This window comes from Amblyomma americanum, chromosome 10 (genome assembly GCF_052857255.1).
Source record: "Amblyomma americanum isolate KBUSLIRL-KWMA chromosome 10, ASM5285725v1, whole genome shotgun sequence".
Taxonomy (NCBI): Eukaryota; Metazoa; Arthropoda; class Arachnida; order Ixodida; family Ixodidae; genus Amblyomma; species Amblyomma americanum.
Genome location: NC_135506.1, coordinates 59,010,542 through 59,033,934, shown reverse-complemented (window position 1 = coordinate 59,033,934; position 23,393 = coordinate 59,010,542). Strand labels below are relative to the sequence as shown.

Genomic DNA, 23,393 nt, shown 5'->3' with positions numbered 1-23,393 from the left:
GCAACCCGCCCATCCTAGGGGTGAGAAGATTCGGCAACAGACAGACCATCATGGTCCTTTTTGAAGACTGACGAGTTCCCATGCGGATTTTTATGCTGGGAATGAGTATGAGGTGCTACTTACACCGAAAGAAATATGAGGTCTGTTACGTGTGTGGCAAACTGGGCCATAGGGCAGACGTATGCCCAAACCCAACAGAGAGGACGTGCCGGGGATGTGGCCAAGAAAACCCGGAGAAAGAGCACGATTGCCAACCTGAGTGCCAACTTTGCAGAAAGCCACATCTCTTGGGGGACAATAGGTGCAAGCACATCTTTAGGATACCTTACCTAACAAAGAAGAAGATATGGGAGAAAACAGAACTGCTACAACAGCAGCAGCAAAATGCGGGGAGAGCAACCAGCAGCTTCGACAGGAGCCGCCCTAGTCTAGAACCAACCCAGGCCACAGGGGGAGACCCAAGGAGTCCAGGTCGAGTTTGAGGCCAGGGTCCAAGACCGCATCGAGATTCCGGTCCAACTCTGCAACCAGGGACAACCCTGGGGCGGATGCAGAGGCGACCACCAACGGAAGGGGGCAGGGCCTGTGGGCCACACAGAAAGACCCTGGGCTGCCGTTCCGGGACCCGAACAACCCCTGGGGCCAGCAGAATGAAGCAGAAGCCAAAAGGGTGAGCTTTGCTAGCAGCCCCTCCCAGACTATAAATCGAGAACTCGAGGCTTTAAAGAAAGACAATGCAACACAGAGGGAGCTCATAGAATCCTTACATCAGGAGATTGAAGCGCTTAAAGCTCAAATCTCTAACGGCAAGGCTCTTCAGGATGCCGCGGCGGCAGCCCAGGTACCGGTAGTTAGGGAAAACACTGCGACAGGCCTGGTACGAGCCGTGTAAGCTGATAGCATGGAACAAGATGAGGCCCGACCCCCGCCGCTAAAGAGGAAAGCGGGAGACTTAGACCCAGTCAGAGATCAGGCAAAGAAAATTGAGGAACACGAGGAATATTTTAAGATCTTTCAGGAACAGATGAGAGACATGAAGGAAAAAATGCAAGCATTCTCGGCTGCGCTCCAAAGCATCGGGACAAGCCTAGGGGCCAAAATTTCCCGGATAGAGGAGTTCTTAAACGAACAAAATGGCAGCGAAACTCAATCACGGCAATCCCAAGAGAAGCCCGGAGCTTAAAGCTCTGTGGCAGTGGAACTGCAGAGGCTTTGCCAGGAAACGAGCGCTACTGCAGCAGTACGTAAAGATGAGCGGTGTTGAACCCATAGCCATGGCCATACAGGAAACATCGAAAACAGGGGCGACGATAGAGGGATATAAATTCTACGGAAACGGGAAGATGGACTCCAGGGTGGCCACTTTGGTTAAAAAAGAATCTGGCTGTCATAAAACACGACATAGAGTCCGAAGGAACAGACTCCGTCCTGGTAGAAATAATCACCGGAAGGCGGGATTTCAAAAGCATTTTTCTTCTTAACGTTTACGGCAACCCAACGAAAAAATTCAACTCAGAAGCCACCTTTAAGGAGGCAATCAAATTCGCAGGAAGCTATCCCTTAGTCATTATGGGGGATTTTAACGCGGCACATCCGGAGTGGGGCTACAAGCAGGCAAATCCCAAGGGTAGGAAATTGCTAGAATGTATCCAAGACCTGGGAATCACACTGCATAACGATCCCTGCACGCCAACGAGAGAAAGAACAGGTGGCCAGGTGGATACTTCTCCGGACCTCACCTTCAGCAGAAACATTACTAAGGCAACCTGGGCCACCACAGGGCAAACCCTACGTAGCGACCACAGCATCATATCCTTCTCATTAGGAAAGGGCATCACGGTGAGGAAATATAAGAATCCAACCATCACAGAGTGGGATAAATTTAGGGCCCTAAGGGAAGCAGAGCACATGAGTAGCATAACCGACATATGCGAGTGGACCACCCTGCTGAAGAAACACGTAGAAGACACTACAGTTGAACTAGAGGACAAGGACGCCCCACAAAACGCGGATAGCAGGCAGCCTCCTCAATCTTTTTAAGCGGAAAGAAGCAAGAGTTAGACAAACGAAAGTCAGACACAGTTTCAACGGCACAGATGAACAACTGTTCGAGCGTCTCGCAGAAATATATATCAACCAGGAACAGGCTGGACCTCTGCCCGAATATGGTGGCGAGGACAACCCGGAGCTGGATGCATCAATTACTGAAGCGGAGGTGAGTGCTGCTTTATGCAATTTAAAAACGAAGTCGGCACCCGGCTCAGATGGGATTCGTAACCAGGTACTTAAAAACCTTGATGATGCATCCGCCACGAACCTCACGGCCTACATTAGGAAAGCATGGGAAACCGGAAAGATTCCCAAAGCCTAGAAACAGGCAGATGTATTTATACCAAAACCGGGGAAACCCGAGGAACTCAATAGTTTGCGACCAATCTCCCTTACATCCTGCGTGGGTAAGGTATTGGAGCATGTAGTGCTAAACAGACTTTCCAGGCATGTGGAGGACAATAACAAATGGCCATATGAGATGGTTGGCTTCAGGCCAGGCTTAAGCACTCAGGATATAATGCTAAGACTAGAGCAGGATATCCTCAAGAACCGTTCACATGAGTTGAAAGTTATCTTAGGCCTAGACCTAACTAAGGCATTTGATAATGTTAGGCATGAAGCTATACTTCGCGGCATACAGGAAGCAAACCTGGGCCTACGAACATACACCTACATAAAAGACTTCCTCACAGGCAGGGAAGCGATACTGAAGTTTCAGGATGCAGTCAGCACCAATCAAAATAGGGGGGTCTGGCACGCCACAAGGGGCAGTACTATCCCCATTTCTTTTCAATATAGCAATGAGAGGGCTCCCATCCCTCCTCAACAAAATTAGCAACCTCAAATTCAGCTTGTACGCAGATGATATAAATCTTTGGATCAGCAAACCTGGTACATTCGATGCCAGAGATAAGCTACAGCAAGCTGCGGACATCATTGTTGAATATTCCAAAAAGAGAGGGCTAGCCTGCTCTCCTCAGAAATCAGAGGTTCTATAGTGTACACCAAAGGCATATACGGACCTAAGCCGGACATAAACATCATAGTTGAGGGGCGCAGGGTTTCCAGAGTTGAGGAAATCAGAATCCTTGGTTTCTTCATCAATTCCAAAGGCAATAACGCTAGCACAATAAAGAAACTAGAGCAGTATACAGATAAGATAGCAGGGTTAATCAGAAGGATAGCCACCAAGAGAAGGGGGTTGAAAGAGCGTAACTTGCTCAGGCTCACGCAGGCCTTCATCACAAGCAGGATCTGCTGCGCCACCCCCTACATGGAACTTAACAAAGGGGAGGTAGACAGACTGAATATAATCATTAGGAGAAGTGTAAAAGGAGCCCTCAGTGTACCCGTAAATACCTCCACTGAAGAACTTGAAAAAATGGGGGTTCATAACACATGGGAGGAGCTTAAGGAAGCAGTTAGAATTTCACAGCTTGAGCGACTTAGCAAAACCCGGACAGATAGGAAAATTATGGCATGGGTGGGGGTAGAGCCTGACAGCAAAATAGAAGGCAAGGTAGAGATACCTCTCGACGTCAGGTCCAAAATCAAAATTCCCCCCATACCGAAAAACATGCACCCTCAGTTCAACAAAGATAGAAGACAACGTAGTGCCAATGCTATGGTTAAAAAGTTCAGAGAGCTGCCTGCCGAGGAGGTAGCATACGTAGATGCCGCTGAGGGACCAGAGGCGGCTGCGGTTTCGGCCGTTGTAGACGGTCATAGAAAACCCCTGATCACAGCCTCAGTCAGAACCCAGAACACAGAAACTGCTGAAGAAGTGGCGGTGGCGCTCGCCCTGGCAGGATCTAATGCAGGATACATTCTTTGCGACAGTAAGTCCGCTGTCAGAAATTTTCGTAAGGGCTTGGTCTCTTGGGAAGCCAAACGCATGCTGGACAGCATGCCAAAACACAGGTTCGCTGCACTGTTCTGGATACCAGCACATGAGGACGTAGCTGGTAACGAGGACGCTCACCTGCTAGACCGAGTAACCTACATCCGGGCAGCAGCGGAGCAACCCATCTGCAATAATCTTAAGGATGCCCCAATCACATACAAGGAAATTACGGATAATTACAAATTAAAAAGAAGAGTATACCCTCCTCCGGACGTATCCCTTAGTCACAAAGAGGCTTATATCTGGAGGAGGATCCAGGCGGGGGTATACATATCGCCAGCCAAAATTGCTAAAAACACAGATGATTGAAAAATGCATCGACTGTGGGGCAAGGGGTACGCTAAACCACATTACTTGGGAATGTCTTAGCTCACCAGGGGCTAAACAAGACATAACTATAGTGTTGAAGCCTGGGAGGCGGTGCTGCGGAGCGAGGACCCCAACGCGCAGCGCAAAGCAACCCGCATGGCGGCTGCAGCCGTGAAGCATCAGCTACACCGTCCTCAGCCGACGGCCTCTCCTCCTGATCGGGCTTAGGCTTCGGCCGAGCCTGAGAGGGGGTAGGGAGACCACCATCTGCCGGAAATAAAGTTTTTCTGAACTGAACTGAACTGAATGGGGCTACAGCTCGGCTCCTCGCAGTGGTCGGCGCGCTGCCTTGCCAAGGGTATTGCTTTCGCAATCTTCCAGGCTTAAACAAGCTAAGCCTTCAGCCAATTTTTTTTTTGGGAAAGGAAATGGCGCAGTATCTGCATCATATATCGTTGGACACCTGAACCGCACCGTAAGGGAAGGGATAAAGGAGGGAGGGAAAGAAGAAAGGAAGAGGTGCCGTAGCGAAGGGCTCCGGAATGATTTCGACCACCTGGGGATGTTTAACGTGCACTGACATCGCACTGTACACGCGCGCCTTAGCGTTTTTCCTCCATAAAAACGCAGCCGCCGCGTTCGGGTTTGAACCCGGGAGCTCCGGATCAGTAGTCGAGCGCCCTAACCACTGAGTACCGCGGCGGGACTGCGCCATTTCCTTTCTTCAAAACCAATGTTAAAAACCAATCTACAATTTTCTTCGAAACCAAAGGGGAGGCGCATAACTGGTCCTCTGGGACTGTGGACACCTCAGTCGCGCTTTAAGCTACGTGGCGATACTGACAGATGTGCGCTCCATGTGTTGGCCTTCACAACGTTGTGGCAGAAACGCGGTACTGAAGCTATAATTTGATAATTGTTTTTTGGGGAAAGGGAACAGCGCAGTATCTGTCTCATATATCGTTGGACACCTGAACCTCGCCGTTAGGGAAGGAATAAAGGAGGTAGTGAAAGAAGAATTGAAGAGAGAGGCGCCGTGGTGGAGGGCTCCGGAATAATTTCGACCACCTGGGGATCTTTAACGTGCACTGACAGCGCACAGCACACGGGCGCCTTAGCGTTTTTCCTCCATAAAAACGCAGCCGCCGCGGTCGGGTTCGAACCCGGGAACTCCGGATCAGTAGCCAAGCGCCCTAAACACTGAGCCACCGCGGCGGGTGATATAAAGCTATAAGTCGTCGGCGTTCTTTGTGTTCATTGGCGTTAGCGTTGACAACGCTCTCGACTCCAATGATTTTGAGGAAAGGAAGACGCATAACGGGCTCCCTGGGGTGGTGCATTCCTCAGTCGCGCTTTGGTGTACGTACGTGGAGGTGGGGAGAGAGAGAGAGAGATGTGGGCTGCATGCATTATTGCTGACAACGTCGTGGCAGACACGCGCCACTGCAGCAATAAGGCGCAGCGTTCATTGGGTGAGCAACCTTTCGCGATCAACCATTAATTTAACCGCCACTTGGCAGGGTGCGCGCGTTGCTTATCCAGTGTGCGGAACGCACTCAACGTTATCGAGGCCAAGCAGCGTCGACTTACCCGATACACCGCAGCTTTCGCTCTCTAACTAGGGTCAGCAGTAGTTCAACCACAGCTATTTTAAGGCGAAAGCCTTTAATGGCTCATACTCGCGGCCATGACACCTGTCCGTCCGATGTCATGCTCTTCAACCACTTATGACTAAATAGTCATTGTTCATAGTTATAAATCATAAACAAAGTCATAGTCATGGTTATAAAAATAGTCATTAGTCACAGCCATAGTCAAAGTCATAGTCAACTGTGCGCGCACAGCATGACGTCATCAGTCTCGGCATCCTCTACTACATTGGTACCACGCGCTAAAGGTGGCGTCACCTGCGCTCGCCTTTCCACCTCCCTATGCACGCGCTGAGGTGGCGCCGCTGGTGAAAGACTTTTATTGGCTAGAAAAAGAGTACAGGGAGGTATGATTGGACCGACCCTTAAGGGGCCGGCCCTCACAAACACTAGGTGGGGTCCCTAGTACGGGACCCCAGTGGCGTCAGCCGCTGCCCGGACACGCTCAACCAAGGCCTTTTGAGCCTGTAGGTCAGAGCAGCCGAGCAGGGTCGCCTCCCAGTTCTCCCGGGTGGGGTTGGGATGAAGGGGGATAGCAAAGTTGGAGGGACAGGCCTACACCATGTGGTAGATGTCCGAAGACTTCTCCGCACAATGCGGACAAAACCCTTCTTTCTCGGGCACGCGCGGCGCGCCCGCGCCAGATGTCTCGCAGCTGCCGCTTGAGCCGGGTGTCTTTACCAACAAAGAATAGCCTTCATTCAAAGAGGTGTCCAAAGTCGCGTGTAAAAGGCTTTGGCCTCACAGCACTTCAAACCGACAAAGTGTCCCCCTGAATTTTCTTCTGTTTCACTCCTTCCTTGAACCCTTCTTCCTTCACGACGTGGTTGAGGGGCGCACCAGACCATCGTTTATAAACGGTGCACCAGACCACACCAGATCTTATACGCTCTCTAGGTCATTCCAAGGAAGAAACTGCTATGAAGGGCTGCCGTGGTCTTAGCGAACGAGCTCAATGGGCGTGGGCTTGCCTCAGCTGTGAAAACAAAACAAATAACTAATGCGCAAAGTTGGCTCCGAACTAGAGCGCGTAGGAGCGTTCTGGAGGGGAGGGCACAAACGGCAAGCTTGCATGAAGCAGATGTTTGCAGAACCCTTATAGGTGCGTCGACTGTTGCGGGCTGGTTGTAGTGGAATTAAATTCATTAAATTGGTTTCGTGCTGTGTTGCAGTTCATGAGCGTCCGCGAGCTGTAAACGTGGGTTCTATTTCTTATGGTAGTGCCCGTCTCGTTACTACTCTGGCAGACAGCCGCCGTCTGGGCGATCCACTGGTAACCTGCTAAAAAATTTGGTGTTTGTGCTCAGCTGCTTCTGCCTAGTTATGAGGTCTTCTAAGAACACTGGTATCGGAGATCTCTGTGGCCAGCAAACCGAGGGTTTTTCGGAACTCTGGGGATGCCCAGAGGCTGTGTTTGCTTGCACATCGAGTTGTGCGGCCAGCGCACACCAAGCAGTCAGGGCTGCGACGTTAAGGGCGGCTGGTGAAGCAAGCGGCGTGGCCGGACGAACGCCGGTCGTCACTAAACTGATCTCGCGGTCGTATTCAAATGCGGATGCCACCTCAGCGTGAAAGTAGTCGCAGTAGTCACTCTCGACAATGCGTGAGGTCGCGGTGGGTCTCCTCGATGAGGTTCAGGTCCTACGTCTATAGGGCAGCCGCGGACGTGGCCGGTTACTCCAGCACCGCTTCTAGAGAGGATGAGGGCGCACTGGGATCCTGGCAAAATATTAGTTGGTCCTAGAGTGTGAATTTGAAGGTCGGACACTGTAAATAATAATAATAATTGGTTTTTGATGAAAAGAAATGGCGCAGTATCGGTCTCATATATCGTTGGACACCTGAACCGCGCCGTAAGGGAAGGGATAAAGGAGGGAGCGAAAGAAGAAAGGAAGAAAGAGGTGCCGTAGTGGAGGGCTCCGGAATAATTTCGACCACCTGAGGATCTTTAACGTGCACTGACATCGCACAGCACACGGGCGCCTTAGCGTTTTTCCTCCATAAAAACGCAGCCACGGTCGGGTTCGAACCCGAGAACTCCGGATCAGTAGCCTAGCGCCCTAACCACTGAGCCATCGCGGCGGGTTAGAGTTGTTTTGTATCCAAACTGTGTCGAGTTGGGTTTTGGCTCTAAACTACATGCTGCAAAACAAGGATGCACGTTTGTGCTGGCCGGATACAAGGCGTCACTTCTTTATGTTTCCAACACATAACTTACCATATAATATTCTACCATACAATACAGCATGCACAACCACATCGCACCATACTGCGCCGTACTATGCCATGCCATACCTTAAGCTCCATACTTTACCATACAATACCACGCCACACCATGCCATACCTTACTATACACTACCATACCAAACCATACCATACTGTGCCATGCCATACCTTACTATAAACTACCATACCATACCATACTGTGCAATACCATGTCATAACATACCACACCACAAGACGTCGCACTGTATACAATACCATACTATACCATACCATCATGACCATAAAACACAACGATCATACCTCGATCATACGATGCGACACCATATCATAAGGCCTAGAAAAGGCTCCTAGTCTGAAGGTGGAAGCCTCCGCCGTCAAGTAAAACTTGTTGCAGGGCTAGTGGCTGCATTTACTGGGACGTAGTCCAGGTGCACAAGACAGTTGAAAGCTGCGCCGTGCTCTGTTTTCCCTTCTTGTGTTAGTCTAGTGTTGCGCTAGGTCTTGATTCGAAGGCTCAGGTAACGTGCATCGCACACTATGGCTCTATAACATTATCTTTGCTGGGTTAATCATCGACAACCCTTGCAGGCATGCAGCAGGTCAAGTGATCCCGGGGGCGGCAATACAAGTTTCATGACAAGAATTACTTCTTAACACTACAGCGTGACGACAGTGAAAACGGATATGCTCATGTTTTCGCCGCTAGTATCGCAGAAATAGTCATAGTCACAGCTGTTGAGAGGCGTCCCGCGGCACAGGAAAACGCGGACGGCGCTTCAACTCTCAGTTGGGCCGTCATGGGCAGTTCTTTGGACAATGCCCGTTTATCGCCTAGTAATCGAGGTCTACATCATCTGATACTCAAGCAGAAATTTTGACAGGCCAATCCTTGCCGGCTACTCAAATATTCAGCGTGCACAAACCGGCCAATAGGTCACAATTGCTGCTGAATCTTTACGTCTATGGTTTACGATAATTGCACGTCCGTTTTCATAGTCATTAATTTGTTAAAGAATGCTGAAGTCTAAGCCGAGGCCGACAGTTAACGACAGCCAGAAAAGGACTACATGTGGTAAGAGAATTTATATATCTTGGGGCTGGTACGAACCGGCGATTCATATCGTGATACCTACGAAGCGAGGGGAATAAGAATGAGCATGGCCCTCCGGCTCGTCTGAATCCATGGCCTTCCCGCGACGCGGGTTATTCGTCGCATCCCGCTGACGGCTTTGTTGGACTTTATCGTCCCTTCGGTGGTCTTTACTGCGCACGCCCGCGCGCATTAGTTACTCGGCGTGGAACCGGACAAGGCAACAGGAGGTGAGTGTGAGCCGCTGAAAGGGGAGACCTGTGTGCCTGATTGAGTATTGGTTATCCGGAAATTATACTTGCAGCAGCGGCGGCTGCGCTTCGATGGAGGTGAAACGCTAAGGGGCCCGTGTGCTGTGCGATGTCAGTGTACGTTAAAGATCCCCAGGTGGTCGAAATTATTCCGGAGCCTTACAGGAGCCTTACAGTCTTTTCTTTCTTCTTTCACTCCCTCCTTTATGTCTTCCCTTACGGCGTGGTTCAGGTGTCCGCCGAGATGTGAGACAGATACTGCGCCATTTCCTTTCCGCGAAACCCAATTTACCAAAAACCAATTATTATTATTATTAACTGTCTCCGTTCTCGGTGGACACCTGAACCCCGCCGTAAGGGAAGGGATAAAGGAGGGAGCGAAAGAAGAAAGGAAGAAAGACGTGCCGCAGTGGAGGGCTCCGGAATAATTTCGACCACCTTGGGAATCTTTAACGTGCGCTGACATCGCATAGCGCACGGGCGACTTTTGCTGCGGCGTTGTTCGAACCCGGGTACATGGGTTCAGTAGCATAGCGCCTACTTGTGTGCGTGCGGATCCGGTTTCCCGCGCTCCGGCGCGCGTTTTTTTTGTGGGCGCCTTCCTTCTCCTCTGCCTCACATTCCATCCCTCTCTTTTCTCATGCGGGAGAGAAAAAGAGGAGAGAGGGGCCCGTCATGATGGCTCAGCCGTTAGAAAATCCCCCGAGGGAAATTTAATCCAGCAATAATGTCGGTAAATATTTATGCTCTGTCTTTTTCTGCTTAACCTGACGTTTATCCGGCAGCAAAAGACGCATTTATCGCTGAAAAAAAAATCGATTTAAATATCTTCCCGCAACTCGATTCAAATCTGTGACACCTTTACCTTAAAGGACGCCACCGTTCTGAAATGTCTGACTCTGTAGTGTAGCCTCCCGAATCCGCTCTAAAAAATAACGGTCACGCATTTAACTTGTGAGTATAGAACGGTAATGACATTTGTGTGTCATTTTTTGTTGTTGTCATTTCTGCTTATAAAACTCCGTTTTCGGCGAGAGTGTTCTCCTTGTGGTTAGAAGGCTGTACACTACCGGTAGAGGCCAGCTTTTATTTATTCTTAGTGTACAGATGCCTTCAAGGGCGCTCTGCTGCTGGGCCCGAGAACGGTGCCTCAATCCCGTCGGCGGCGACCGCGTTTCCATGGAGGCGAAATCTAAGATGCCGTGTGCTGTGCGATGTCCTGGGGTCCTATATTGCGCTGTGGTGACCACGTCTTAAGCCTCAGTCGATTCCATTCAAGAATACTGCTCTACTGACCTTCTGGATGCTGGGTCAGTGTTACAGAACCTTTGTAGGCACGGATTATGTTAAGTTAAATCGGGAACAGCAATACAAAGTTCATGACAAGCATTTCTCACCCGCCGTAGTGGCTCAGTGGTTAGAACTCTCGGCTGGCTGAGCCAGAGTATCCGGGTTAGAACATGGCTGCAGCGCTCGCGTTTCAGTGTTGGCGAAACACAAAAGGCGCCCATGTGCTGTGCGATACCAGTACACGTTAAAAATCCCCAGGTGGTCGGAATTATTCCGGAGACCTCTACTGCGGCGCCTCTTTCTTCCTTTCCTCTTTCGCTCCCTCCTTTATCGCTTCCTTTACGGCATGGTTCAGGAGTCCACCGAGATGAGAGACAGTTACGGAGCCGTTTCCTTTCTTCAGAGATCAAATTTAATTTTTTGAGTGCTTTGCGCATTGAAGATTCCCAGACGGTCGAAATTATTCCGGATCCCTACGCTACGGCACATATTTCTCTCTTCCCCTTTTACCTTCCACTTTACTCCCTCCCCTAATGGCAAGGTTCGGGCGTCCACCAAGAAGTGAGACAGTTACTGCGCTTTGCAGTTCGTGATAACGAATCTTTTTAAGTAGTTATCCTAAACGCTACTGCGTGGCGCGGCTCAAAATGCTTATGCTGATGCTTCAGTGCACGGCATCCAAGAAACAGAAAAGTCACTGCTGCTGAACAGCGTCGGGCGGTACTGGAAAGCGCGGACGACGCTTTGACGTCCGTTAAGACTGTCATTGGGGAATACTCTGGATACTGCAATTTTTTCATCGGCTAATCCAGCTCCATATAATTTGATAATTTTGGCACACAAATTCTGTACAAATACATAAGTACTTACAGCATAATGGCTGATAGGGCGGTCGCACAGCTGCTGCTGATTATTTATGCTGGTGAATTATTAAAGCAAAAGCCTTATGCTGCTTATCAGCAACAAACCCCGGCGTTGCCGTCGTTTAGAGCAAAAGTGGTCACTAAAATCCCGTGTGGCGTCACCACGGTCCCGGATATCGAAAGTGATGTCGCCGAACCGAAGTGGCGTTAAGCAAACCGGAAGTTAAAACAGAATGTGACATAATCAGGCAGGAAGTGAGGTCAGCTAAACCAGAACGGAAAGCCGGTGGCGGCAGTGTGACATGTTTTAAAGCGGAAGCTTTACTGGCCACGAACTTGCTATTTCACCGTGGCGGTGCTCCGAGGAGGCACATGACGTCACAACGCTCGCCGCGGATACTAAGGCCGACCGAGTAGGGAAGGGGTTTTTCATGAAAAGCATGCAGAGCTGCCTGCGAGTCTGTAGACTCGCAGGTGGAAGGCAGGGCGGGAACGCTTTTGATGACACCGGAGATTCCGTGTACTTCTAGGGCGAGAGTGGGGGGTGTGGAGGTGACGTGGTGGCTTGGTTAAAGCGGTGCTTTATATGTACACGTATTTCAGGTGGTCTTTTTTAAAGGCCTTAACCGGAAATGCCTTTGATATCTTAGCACCAGTTACTAACTGCTAAACAATTATAGTTGACTTGTGGCCCATGATGACACACAAACATTTTCGCATTGACAGCATGTATGTAGTCTTAAGTGCCTTGAGTAATTTTTTTCGCATGTGCAGCGAAATGCAGTGACCGAGAAGGACGAACTATGGCCCAGAGGCATCGTTCCTTACGTCATTACCGACAAACTCCGTAAGTACACACGAGACATGTAGCTAGACGCAAGATAGGCAATCATGAATAGAAATTCTCTTCACTCATTTTTAAGCCTGTCAACATGACACTTGAGCCAAGTCTGGGTGTCGCTACTTGAGTACGTGAAGTTTTATTGGAATTTACTCAGACGCGTAAGGAGTTCGAAGCATAGCTACAAGAAGCAGACAAGGTAAGGGAGCAAATCATCATCATCATCATCAGCCTTACTACACCCACTGCAGGGCAAAGGCCTCTCCCATGTCTCTCCAATTAACCCTATCCTTTGCCAGCTGCATCCACCCTTTTCCTGCAAACTTCTTAATCTCATCCGCCCACCTAACCTTCTGCCGCCCCCTGCTACGCTTACTTTCTCTTGGAACCCACTCCGTTACCTTTAAGGACCACCGGTTATTTATGATCAAACCAATTAACCCTCGGCCCTCAGTCCCCAGCGGCTGCAGAGCAACTGACTACGGCGGCGGTCAGACCTGTGACGCAGCGGAGGGTGCTAAGGGAGCAAATAGAGGTGGCTAAAGTGGTCTCTTAAAAAACCACAATATAACGTTTTGTTATCATATCAACACAAAAATTAGCGTGTGCAGCCTTTATCAAATGTGTCCGGACCACAGGGCTCACTGTCGATCAGTGTACAGGGATATTTACTGGCCCCCTGAAGTTGCAGAACTCCGCGGGGTGAATGAGGACGAGAAGTTTGGTCACTCTATAGGGATCTGCAGCCGAAGTGATGCTGCATGTGCCGTGCTACATGGTTCGACATCTAACCAAGTGGCCGCGCACTTTTGAGGAAGGCTGTACACAACTAGGAGGTGTAGTTTTCAAAACTTAGAGAGTAAAACGTTTCGCATTTTTTTTTGTTTTTGCAACGCCTATTAAGTTCTGAGCGTGTGCGATTCTCTCTAGTGGTCATTCGGTAATTTTTATTCAAGACCGATTGCAAGATATCCGCAGAGACCGCAGCCTCCACCGCACGCCAGTCTTCCATTGAATTTGACTCTATGGCCTTTCGCTCTCTGTTCGACGCTGTGGTGCAAACATTGTTGGCCGCGTTGTCGTCAGACCAGCTGCGGAAGTGATCTCGCCCTGCTAAACGTTCGTGAGGAAGCGTACACACTGCCTCTCCCTTTTGAAGCGAAAAGCTTCACCACGCTAGTCAACACCGCGCTTCGCGCGCGCGAGCCGGCGTATGTCGGAGCACGAGTGAGGTCACGCACGGCGCAGGTGGCCGCCGCAGACTCCGTCGCCTGACCTTTTGCTGCTGCCGCGCTCTATGCGTCATTGTTTGACGTTCGCTGCAAGCGCGTGTTTATCGCGGAGGCCGACTATATAACCGCTTGCCAGAGAATAGGCGTGCGCAATCAATATTGAAGGAGAAGAGAGTGATACTACCGATACAGAAGTGCTACCACGGGAGTTGGCAGAACAGGAGCGAAGAAATGAAAGGCTGAAAGCTCAACGAGCGTCCGAGACACCCGAACAACGAGAAGAATGTCTCGCTAAACGACGCAGCAAAGCCGAGTCTGAAACGCCAGAAGTACGACCGGCACATCTCGCGAAACGGCGTGAAAAAGAAGCTGAATAGCGACGTTCGGCCATGTCAGCTAAGAGTAGCCAAGATGGTGAAAGTTCGGGGCTTACACACAATAAACCGTAAGCATACCCATAGGCAAAATCATAAATCATTACCATAAGCTAAACCGTAAGCATAACCATAGGCTAAATCATAAAGCATAACCATAAGCTAAACCATAAGCATCACCGAACATTTTCGCTTCGAGACATCCATGCTTAACCTTAACTAAGCCCCAGCCAATTTTTTGTTCCAGGTCGCTCCACGAAGAAGATTCGGCAAGCCATGGACGAGATCGAGTCTCACACCTGCCTCCGCTTTGTGCCCCGGAAAAAGCATCGTAACTACATTTCCATCATGCGCGGAGACGGGTGAGGCTTCTGAGGAAAACTACGCGCCATGCACTCCAGAACCCAGGAGCGTACGCTGTAAATTACCGCGTTGGGGAAAACCTTTCAGTCTTCACCATCCTGTAGTGCCCAGAAGTCACCATGATATATACACGATGCATCTGAACTTGGTCCCACTCAGGGCACCCAATCTCAGGCCCACGCTTACCGCGTGACCAAGGGTATACATATAATTTGTTTTGGGGGGAAAGGAAATGGCGCAGTATCTGTCTCATATATCGTTGGACACCTGAACCGCGCCGTAAGGGAAGGGTAAAGGAGGGAGTGAAAGAAGAAAGGAAGAGAAAGGTGCCGTATTGGAGGGCTCCGGAATAATTTCGACCACCTGGGGATCTTTAACGTGCACTGACATCGCACAGCACACGGGCGCCTTAGCGTGGCGGCTGCGTTTTTATGACCAGGGGTAGAAAATCATACAAGGAGCTCACTTCCCTGCTTCCTCATCATGTATGGTAGAGGACGACCCAGGCGACATTCTCCCGTCAACAAGACATCGAAGTGAGAGTTTTGGTGAGAATGGCTACTCCGACGCCGATTCCTGCGCTGCTTAACACAGAGACATGCTCTCAGGTAACGATCAGGGTAAAATACGAAACAAGCCGCCTTTCCAATCACTCGTCGTATTAATGCGAAAGCGTTGTATGGCTCATCAGCAACGAAACACGGCGTTGTTGCCCAAGAAAAGTGGTACCAAAACCTCATGACGTCACCATGGTGTCGCATGCCGCCAGCAGTAGACCATAAAATAGCAATGGGTGATCATATGCGATTAAACAAATCCATTAAACGAGACAGCAGTATTTAGAGATAGTTATAGTGATTGTTTGTGGTACTGGTAATTTTGGAATAATGAAGGGCGTTACTAAAATGATTAGGACCATTAAAGACGATGGCAGTGATAGATGCCTTTATATTAATGGCCTTTAGGGTGAAGGCCTTCAAGGTAAATTCCTTCAGGGTAAAGACTTTTAGGTTTAAGGTCTTTAGGTCAAAGTCCTTTGTGGTAAAGGACTTGAGGTCAAATGCCTTTACGGGAACCCTTTAGGGTAAAGGCTTTACGGTAAAGGCCTTTAGGGTGAAAACCTTCAGGGGAAATGTCCTCCGGACAAAGGCGTTTACGCCAAAGGCCTTTGTTGTAAACGCCTTTACCATAATGTCTTTGTGGTAAAGGCTGTAGGTAAAACGGCTTTATGCTTAAGGCTTTTAGTGTAAAGGCCCTTAGGTCAAACGATGTAGTCGCATTTGCAACACGTAAGGACTTAAGTGCCCATCGTAATTTTTTTGTGCACCGTTTCTTGATGCCCGTGGCGCTGTCGCCGCGGCTTGATTCTACCTTCTGAGTTTGACGTCCCGTCTGTTCTCCGCCAGGTAGAGCCGCGCAGTGACCGAACGCTCCGCGTGTGCTGCCAATTGGTCGATCAACAGCTGGTCGCCCCACTCCAGCCGCAGTGTGCATAGTGTTTTGCGCGTGTGCTTTCTCTTCTTTTATGGACTCAACACGCGTGCAACCTGTATATTTGTATTCTTGTGTAAATAGTGTATTTGTGTATGTTACCTCTCTCCCTATCCTTTCTTACGGTCCGCTCACTTCTTTTATTTCATTTCTCCATTCTGCCTGCTATCTTTTGTTTCCGCTGCTCCAGCTCAGGTGCCTCCGTAGTGATGGCACATGCCGAGGCTAGCAAACATCTTTTGCTTCCTTTTGATTTTTACTTTTTTATTTTTGAATAAACACTAATACTACTACTGCTACTACTGCTGCTGCTGAGCCCGAGGACCAGTAAGGAATCCCGGCCGCGGCAGCCGCGTTTCGATGGAGGTGAAACGCAAAAGGCGCCCGTGTGCTGTGCGATGTGAGTGCGCGTTAAAGATCCCCGGGTAATCGAAATTATTCCTCAGCCCTCCACTACGGCACCTCTCATCCTTTCTTTTCTCAGTCCCCACTTCCTTCCTTCCCTGTCTGTCTGTTGTTGCCAGGAAGAAAGAAAAAGAAAGTGCACAGGCCTGCCCACTGGCTCAAGCCGAGCCACAATCGCTACCACGTGCAGATAGTAGGAGAGTTGAAAGATGGGATAGAAAGACAGAATAGTAAAGACGCGCTAAAGACAAGGCCGATCCCGGAGGTAGTGCAATACCGGGCCAACCGGTGGCGGAAGTGAAGCATACTTCAAACTCTCCGCCACATTTACAAAAATAAGTCCAATTGGACCCGCAACAGATACTCTACGGGGTCCGGACATTCGTTCCCTCACGGCGCGGTTCGGGTGTCCACCTAGAAGAGACAGTTACCGCGCAATTTTCTTTGCCCAAAAATGGCTGTGGTTTAGCTCTGGTTAAACTTAGAGTGATGCGACAACTACGGCTAGCCGAGAAGAACTCGCTCAGTCGAAATGCGAAGTCAGTGTTTCACCGCTCCCGTTTCGCTGGGCGTTCCTTCTTTATCTTCGTCCCTGGACGTGGATTCACTGTCCCCCCTCCCCTGCCCCCTCGGTTTCGGCGGTGCGCCGCGCCGCCGGCACCTGCTCCGCACCACGTGGCCAACCACGTGACCAGCCACGGCGCCGCCACGGTGGCCACGCTGAAGGCTTGAAAGGTTAGCCTAATGTAGCTTTCGCTACAAAAAGAATTTTTTTTTTGCAGACTGAGGAGAGTTGAAAGATGTGAGACGAAAGATTGAAAGACGCGCGTCGCAAAAACCGCACCAACCGAAGCGACGACGCCAGCTGTAACAGATACCCCAGTGGCCCCTCCACGCCACGGCGAGGAAAACGAAAATGGCTTTACATACAGTCTTCGTAAACAGCCTTCACAACAGAACAGTGGAAATAATCGGCTCCGGGAGGACAGAACAAAGGCTCGCACACAAATAAGAGTTTCTTCGTCGGTAGCGCAGCATCGTCTCGGCTACCGGCATAATAATAATTGGTTTTTTTGGGGAAAGGAAATGGCGCAGTATCTGTCTCATATATCGTTGGACACCTGAACCGCGCCGTAAGGGAAGAGATAAAAAAGGGAGCGAAAGAAGAAAGGAAGAAAGAGGTGCCGTAGTGGAGGGCTCCGGAATAATTTCGACCACCTGGGGATCTTTAACGTGCACTGACATCGCACAGCACACGGATGCCTTAGTGTTTTGCCTCCATAAAAACGCAGCCGCCGCAGTCTGGTTCGAACCCGGGAACTCCGGATGAGTGGTCGAGCGCCTTAACCACTGAGCCATCGCGGCGGGTCTGCACTAGGTTCCTGTCGCCGATAAACAGGACGATTAGTTAAGGACAGAGGATAATTGAGGTGTTTTGTCCGTGATCTCTCCACACCTCCGTCTGGAGATGTCAGTTCGTATTCCCCAATGTTTTCGGTCACCCCCTCCTGCGGGCGCCGAGTGACCACACCGGTAGACAACGCGCGGACGCGACGCCCAAGAACCACTGCCTTGTGCTTGGGACTTGAATGCTTCTCGAGTCGAGGTTCGACCGGTGACGATCGGGGAAGACTCTCTCGCAGCGTCTTTGTCTCCACTCCTCTCCTCCATGCCCGCGGTGGTTGTCACGGATCTCCCCGGAGAACACTCGGCCCGAAAGAATGGACTAGGCGACAGGTGTACCCACACAGACGCACATTTAATACAACCGACGCGACACAAACACGAACTCAAAACTAACAAACAAACCTAACACAAAACACAGACTACCAACACACACGACCCGGGAACACTACTACTAGCGTTCTACTGTTGGCGGTCGGCGTTCGTGCTCACGGTTCGGTGCTCATGGAGCGTTGCACGGGTCCAGTAGCCAGCGTCGAGGTGGAGATCCAAGTGCTCAGGCTGGCGTCGCTGTCAACGTCGTTGGCGTCGTCGTACGAGCTCCCGGTCCAAGTGCCCATGGAGGTGTTGCTGGTGGTGTTGGCGTTGTGGGCACCACCCGGATGGGTGGGAACAGCGCTGGAGACACCTCTGGCCGTAGCAGGTGGTAGCGTCATCCGTTGACTCCCCGGAACGGGCTCAGGAACGGCAGGAAGTCCACGGTGCGGCGCCGTAGAACTCGAGATCACCGGAGCAGTAGCCGGCGTTGCTCTCTTCCAGCCGAGGCGTCCCTAATCCGCCGGAACCTCCGCTTCTCTGTTCTTCTCCCCAGTGCCACGCTCTCCCTCGCGCGTTTGTTGTTGTTGTTGTTGCCTTCGTGACACGGCACATACCCACGACGGGGGATTGGCCAGGGCACAGTGGGGAGACCCCATAGAATAGGGTAAACTGGTGTCAAGCTAATGATTGTGCCTTGGGCGAAATTTCAGAGTAATTTAAAAGAAAAGGAAAAAACAAAATATCGGAAGAGAATATCTGAGTATTGAATGTATGAAAATACCCAAACGCTCCTTAAATGCGGAAATTTTGTAAACAATTAGCAAGGGAATCTGCCGGTAGCTGTTATATAATTGTGGAGGTAATCGCAAACTTGATGCAATGCAAAACCCCTGGCGCTCGCGCCGAAAATGAGGAGGAGGGGAACCGACTAAGTGAGACCCAACTTCATAATGGGAATTTCTAGGTGTGCCTTGGCGTTGGTCCACGTAATACTGGTCGTCGTCCTCTTCTTCTCTTCTCCACCAGTCATCTCTCCCACCTTACCGAATACTTCTGCATCTTCCTTATTCTTGGGTTAGTACACGTCATGCTTATCGTCATCCTCGTCGTCTTCTCCAAACCTCTTACCTTTAGACATCTATTTCAAGCTTCCTATTATATGTGACAGTGGTATATCAGAATGCCCCGGCCGGCGGCCAGGACTTTTCACATACCGATGACGACCGTTGCATCGCACGTGCCGCTTTGCGGTACTTCGCGGCGACTCCGCGCACTTCCGGGCATGATGACTAAGCTCGTAGAAAAGGGATATGAGCTTGCGCTTCGTCTATCAGCGCGGCGGCAGGCTTCAACAGGAGGCCAGCGGAAAGAACTTTCGTTATAAAATTGTTGGCACAAATACGGGGGGGGGGGGGGGGGGGGGGGGGAGTGCGAGGAAATGACTCCTTCGTAAACGAAATCACACTGTTGGAATATTGCAACAATGAGCCTTCCTGTTGACGCGGTGGTGCTGAGCTGCTGTCAGCAACGAATGAAACACAAACAAGATTACTTAGGGGACAACACAAAAACACCAGCCTATTACTTCCTGGAGAGTAAATACAAGCGAGGCTGATTAACACTTATGAACAAGAGTCTTCGCGCCTTCGAAGTGAAAGTACCTTGCACTAGTATTGAGTTTCCCCTAACTAACAGCTTCTTATTTTGCTGTTCGTGGCTCAGTTGTCTTGCTCGGGTTTCATTTCCTGCTGATAGTATATATAGCCTATAGTAAATATAGATGATACCATGAGCCTCAAGCGTGTGTCAAATGCATTGTGCTGAACCACGCGAAAATGTGCTTCTATTTGTGGCGTAATAGAGAAAGATGCCAGCTTCGCAATCAATAGAACAACACGCCGGGTACGCCCAGTTCTTCAAATTACTCCTGTTGCCTGCCACTCAATACACATTGAATGACGTTTTACTCAGCCCGGCAAGCCTGTCAGGCCTTCACCGAGCTCAGCTCAAATAATTTTTTTTGTCACTACTATCGATGACTTCTTGAGCTAAAAGCGGTGAATTGGAGCTTGACACGGCTAAGAACAGGCATTACAAAGCAATAGTTTGTCCTATCGAATAATATAATACAGCATAATTTGACTATTACTTACACCCTGCCTTTACATCCTCCTTTCATTCGGACTTAGGTGTTACTCCTACATCGGCCGCCAGGGCGGTGCTCAGAACGTGTCTCTCGGCTCCGGCTGCCTCTACCGGGGCCTCATACTCCACGAGCTGATGCACGCTATAGGGTTCGACCACGAGCACTCGCGCTCTGACAGGGATGAGTACATCGACGTATTCCTGGAGAACGCCGAACCAGGTGAGGAATGCCTTAGTTGGATTGGGGACTTTTGCTGCGAGGTTCCGTTCGGGATCTCAAACAAGTGCGCAGGGCGTCAGAAACAATGTAACTGGAGCGGATATGCCCCTGTGCGTTTCGGATAATTTCTTACGGCACTGTTATTTGCGTAGAGTTTCCGTTTCAGTGGGCTGTGAGCGTACGCGACTGGAGTCCGGAGGTGTAAGGGTCAGTAGAATAAGATGGAGCAGTGACTGGGTCACTGTTCACCGAGCGCACAGTATTTTTGGCTGTTGCGTGTGCACTATTTTGACGTCACTGCACACTGCAAGCGAAACCACAACTTGTCCAGAAAAAGAGTGTCATATAAGTTACTCAAAGCACGCTGGGGTTTGTCGCTTCAGTTCCCCTAGTCACCGTTATGGGGGAAAAGAAGAAAGAGAATCGGAAAAGTTGGTGTGTCTAATCGTTCAAAAATAGGTATCCAGTCATCCGTGCGATGTACAGAGTGATCCACTCTTAGGGTCGACACGCGAGTGCGTGAATGCGCTGTTCGGAGGGCCTCTGCGTCCGTCCGAGCAGCGCTTCAAAGCGAAGTGGGACTACGCGAAGTACCACCTCCAGGTTTTTGTGCGCGGATACCAGTTTGCCTCAATGCTCGGCCTTGGCGAACGCATTGGCGCTGTGAACAGCGAGTCCACACATTCGCGTGTTCACCCTAACAGAGGATCAGCTTCTACAGTGAGTGGGCTGTTGAAGAAATGCCGTGACTGACATACAGCTTCCGTGTATGCGAAAATTGCGAAATAGGACTAGCCTTTCAGTTATGATTGGTGGGAATATAATGCCCTATTTTAGTGAATGTGTCGGTGCGTTCGGCCACGGCTGTGAGGTTGTGTGGAATATGCGCAGCTGCTTAAAAGATGACGCGCTAACAACAGCTGGTCGGCTGTGTACGCAGCCCCGTTTTATTTTGTGCATGTTGTCCCTCAAAGAGAACATTATATCGAACACAAAGATTGGTTTAATAGATACGTTTTCTTTTACAGCATGGAATTCGAGACAGTGTCGCGAATTGGCCAGCTTAATGGTGCCCCTCGAGAATAAAGCATGCAATCGTTGCATCCTGACAGCTTCACATGCTGGGCTAGAACTTGGATGTTGACATTAGGACAGAGCCGGAGGCTTTGCAAAACGGTGCGTAAGATGGAGAGACAGTAGGTTCGCAACACGAATTAGTGCGAACTCAATGATGTATGCATAGCTGTAGTCAATAGGACCAAATGGACAAGGACAGGGCGTTGAGTCGTTTCAATAAGATGTTGACGGTTGTGGAGTGAAGCACTTACTGCATGGAAGTCACGTCACAATTATTTCCGTTCAGTGGGAAACTCGACGTCGTCGTAGTCTTCGGCAGCGTGAGCAAAAGTTCTCCAGAGAAACAGGTGACCCTCTCGCCACCTAGGTCGCGTGAGCTTGTGACGTCAACACAACCTCAAACCATGGCAGGTGGCAGTTAAAAATGACTGGTGGCGAGAGGTTGCTCGGGAAGAGCAACCTGGGGAGAGCAACTTAGGTCTCACAAGCCCTCCTAGTGGCTGTGTTTGAAACAGCCACCTGCCGTGGCAGTGGCACATTGCTTAAGCGCTGCACCTAAGCGCAAGAAGTGACATGATGACTCCCAGAGATTTATGAATGTGAAGTAGAGAATGAAGTGAATGAATGAGAATTCTGCCTATATGGCATATGTGGGCCCATAAGGCTATAGCCTCATACCCTGTAGGCGGAGCTTTGGTGTCTTCCTTCTTCAAGTAAGTGTTACAACTTTGCTTAACGAGCGCACAGAAATGCTATAATTACATGCTACAATGCCTAAGCGGTGTTGTGGCCATCGCTAACCATATACTTCCCTTACTCCCCCAGAAAACAGAGAACAGTTCGACAAGCTGGCGCCATGGGAGAACCGTCTGCTGGTGCCTTTCGATAAGAACTCGGTCATGCTTTACGGCTCAAAGACCTTTGCTCGTGAGCCAAGGCTGAACACCATGCTTGACAAGAACGGCAGGCAACTGAAAGAGGTCTACGACAAGCCAGGAATGAGCCGCAGCGATGTGCGCAGGATAAAATTACTCTACGGATGTAAAAAATAAACCACCACGCCTACACGACAGAAATAGCAAATGTTTGCTGATTTCAAACGAACCTGTTGGCACACAACAGAAACCGCGGGCATAGTTTCTCGTGCTGAGCTGCTACTACGATATCGACCGAAGAAAGGAAGCACAGGAAGTCTATCGGATGCCTGGAGAACCGGACAAAGGTAAGAAGAGGAGGGTTCGTTAAAGCGTACTCTTATGTACGAAAGAAGCTAGGAGTCACTGATGCTGAGGAAACCTGAGAGAAATGAGTTGAAGATTGAAAATTTGTTTTTGAGGAAAGGGAATGGCGCTGTATTGTCTTGCATATGTCGGTTGATACGCAAACCTCGCCTTAGGAGAAGAAAGGAAGGTCGGAGTGAAAGAGGAAAAAGGAAGAAATGCGGTAGTAAAGGGTACCGGAAAAGGGTTCCGGAAAAAGTTTGACCACCTGGGGATCTTTAGCGTGCACAGAAATCGTACAGCACACAGGCGCCTTTTGCGTTTCGCCTCCATCGAAACGGGGTCGTCGCGGTCCAGTTCGAACCCGGATACTCCGGCTCAGTAGCCGAGCAGTCTAACCACTGAGTTACCGCGGCGCGTGCAGAGAAATAGAACTTTCTTTTTCTGGAGAACGGTGGGAAAGGGATCTTCTTTAGGGTAAGAAGAAATAACGCTTTGAGCAATCCTCTCGACCAGATTGTGTCAGAATTAGGGATGTTAGGTCGCAGCATAACTCAAGGAGTACTGAATACGCAGGCGATAAGAGCTTTTGTGAAATTACCACATGCAGTGGTTTCGACGCTGGACCGCAAAGATAACCTGTGCAGTTGTTATACGCTTCCGGCGTCGT

At 50.0% G+C, this 23,393-nt stretch overlaps 1 protein-coding gene and 1 pseudogene across 1 annotated transcript in view; one reads left to right on the top strand and one right to left on the bottom strand.

The window, feature by feature from the left end:
- LOC144108001 (astacin-like metalloprotease toxin 5) overlaps nucleotides 1–22,584 on the top strand; it is a 38,313-nt gene extending 15,729 nt beyond the window's left edge. The window contains exons 3-6 of the mRNA XM_077641261.1: nucleotides 12,408–12,480; nucleotides 14,328–14,442; nucleotides 20,251–20,426; nucleotides 22,329–22,584. Of these exons, the coding sequence (XP_077497387.1) occupies nucleotides 12,408–12,480; nucleotides 14,328–14,442; nucleotides 20,251–20,426; nucleotides 22,329–22,555 (591 nt within the window). The 3' untranslated portion in view covers nucleotides 22,556–22,584. The remainder of the gene's footprint in view (nucleotides 1–12,407; nucleotides 12,481–14,327; nucleotides 14,443–20,250; nucleotides 20,427–22,328) is intronic.
- On the bottom strand, nucleotides 16,583–16,764 carry LOC144108934 (U2 spliceosomal RNA; annotated as a pseudogene).
- Nucleotides 22,585–23,393: the final 809 nt, after the last annotated feature.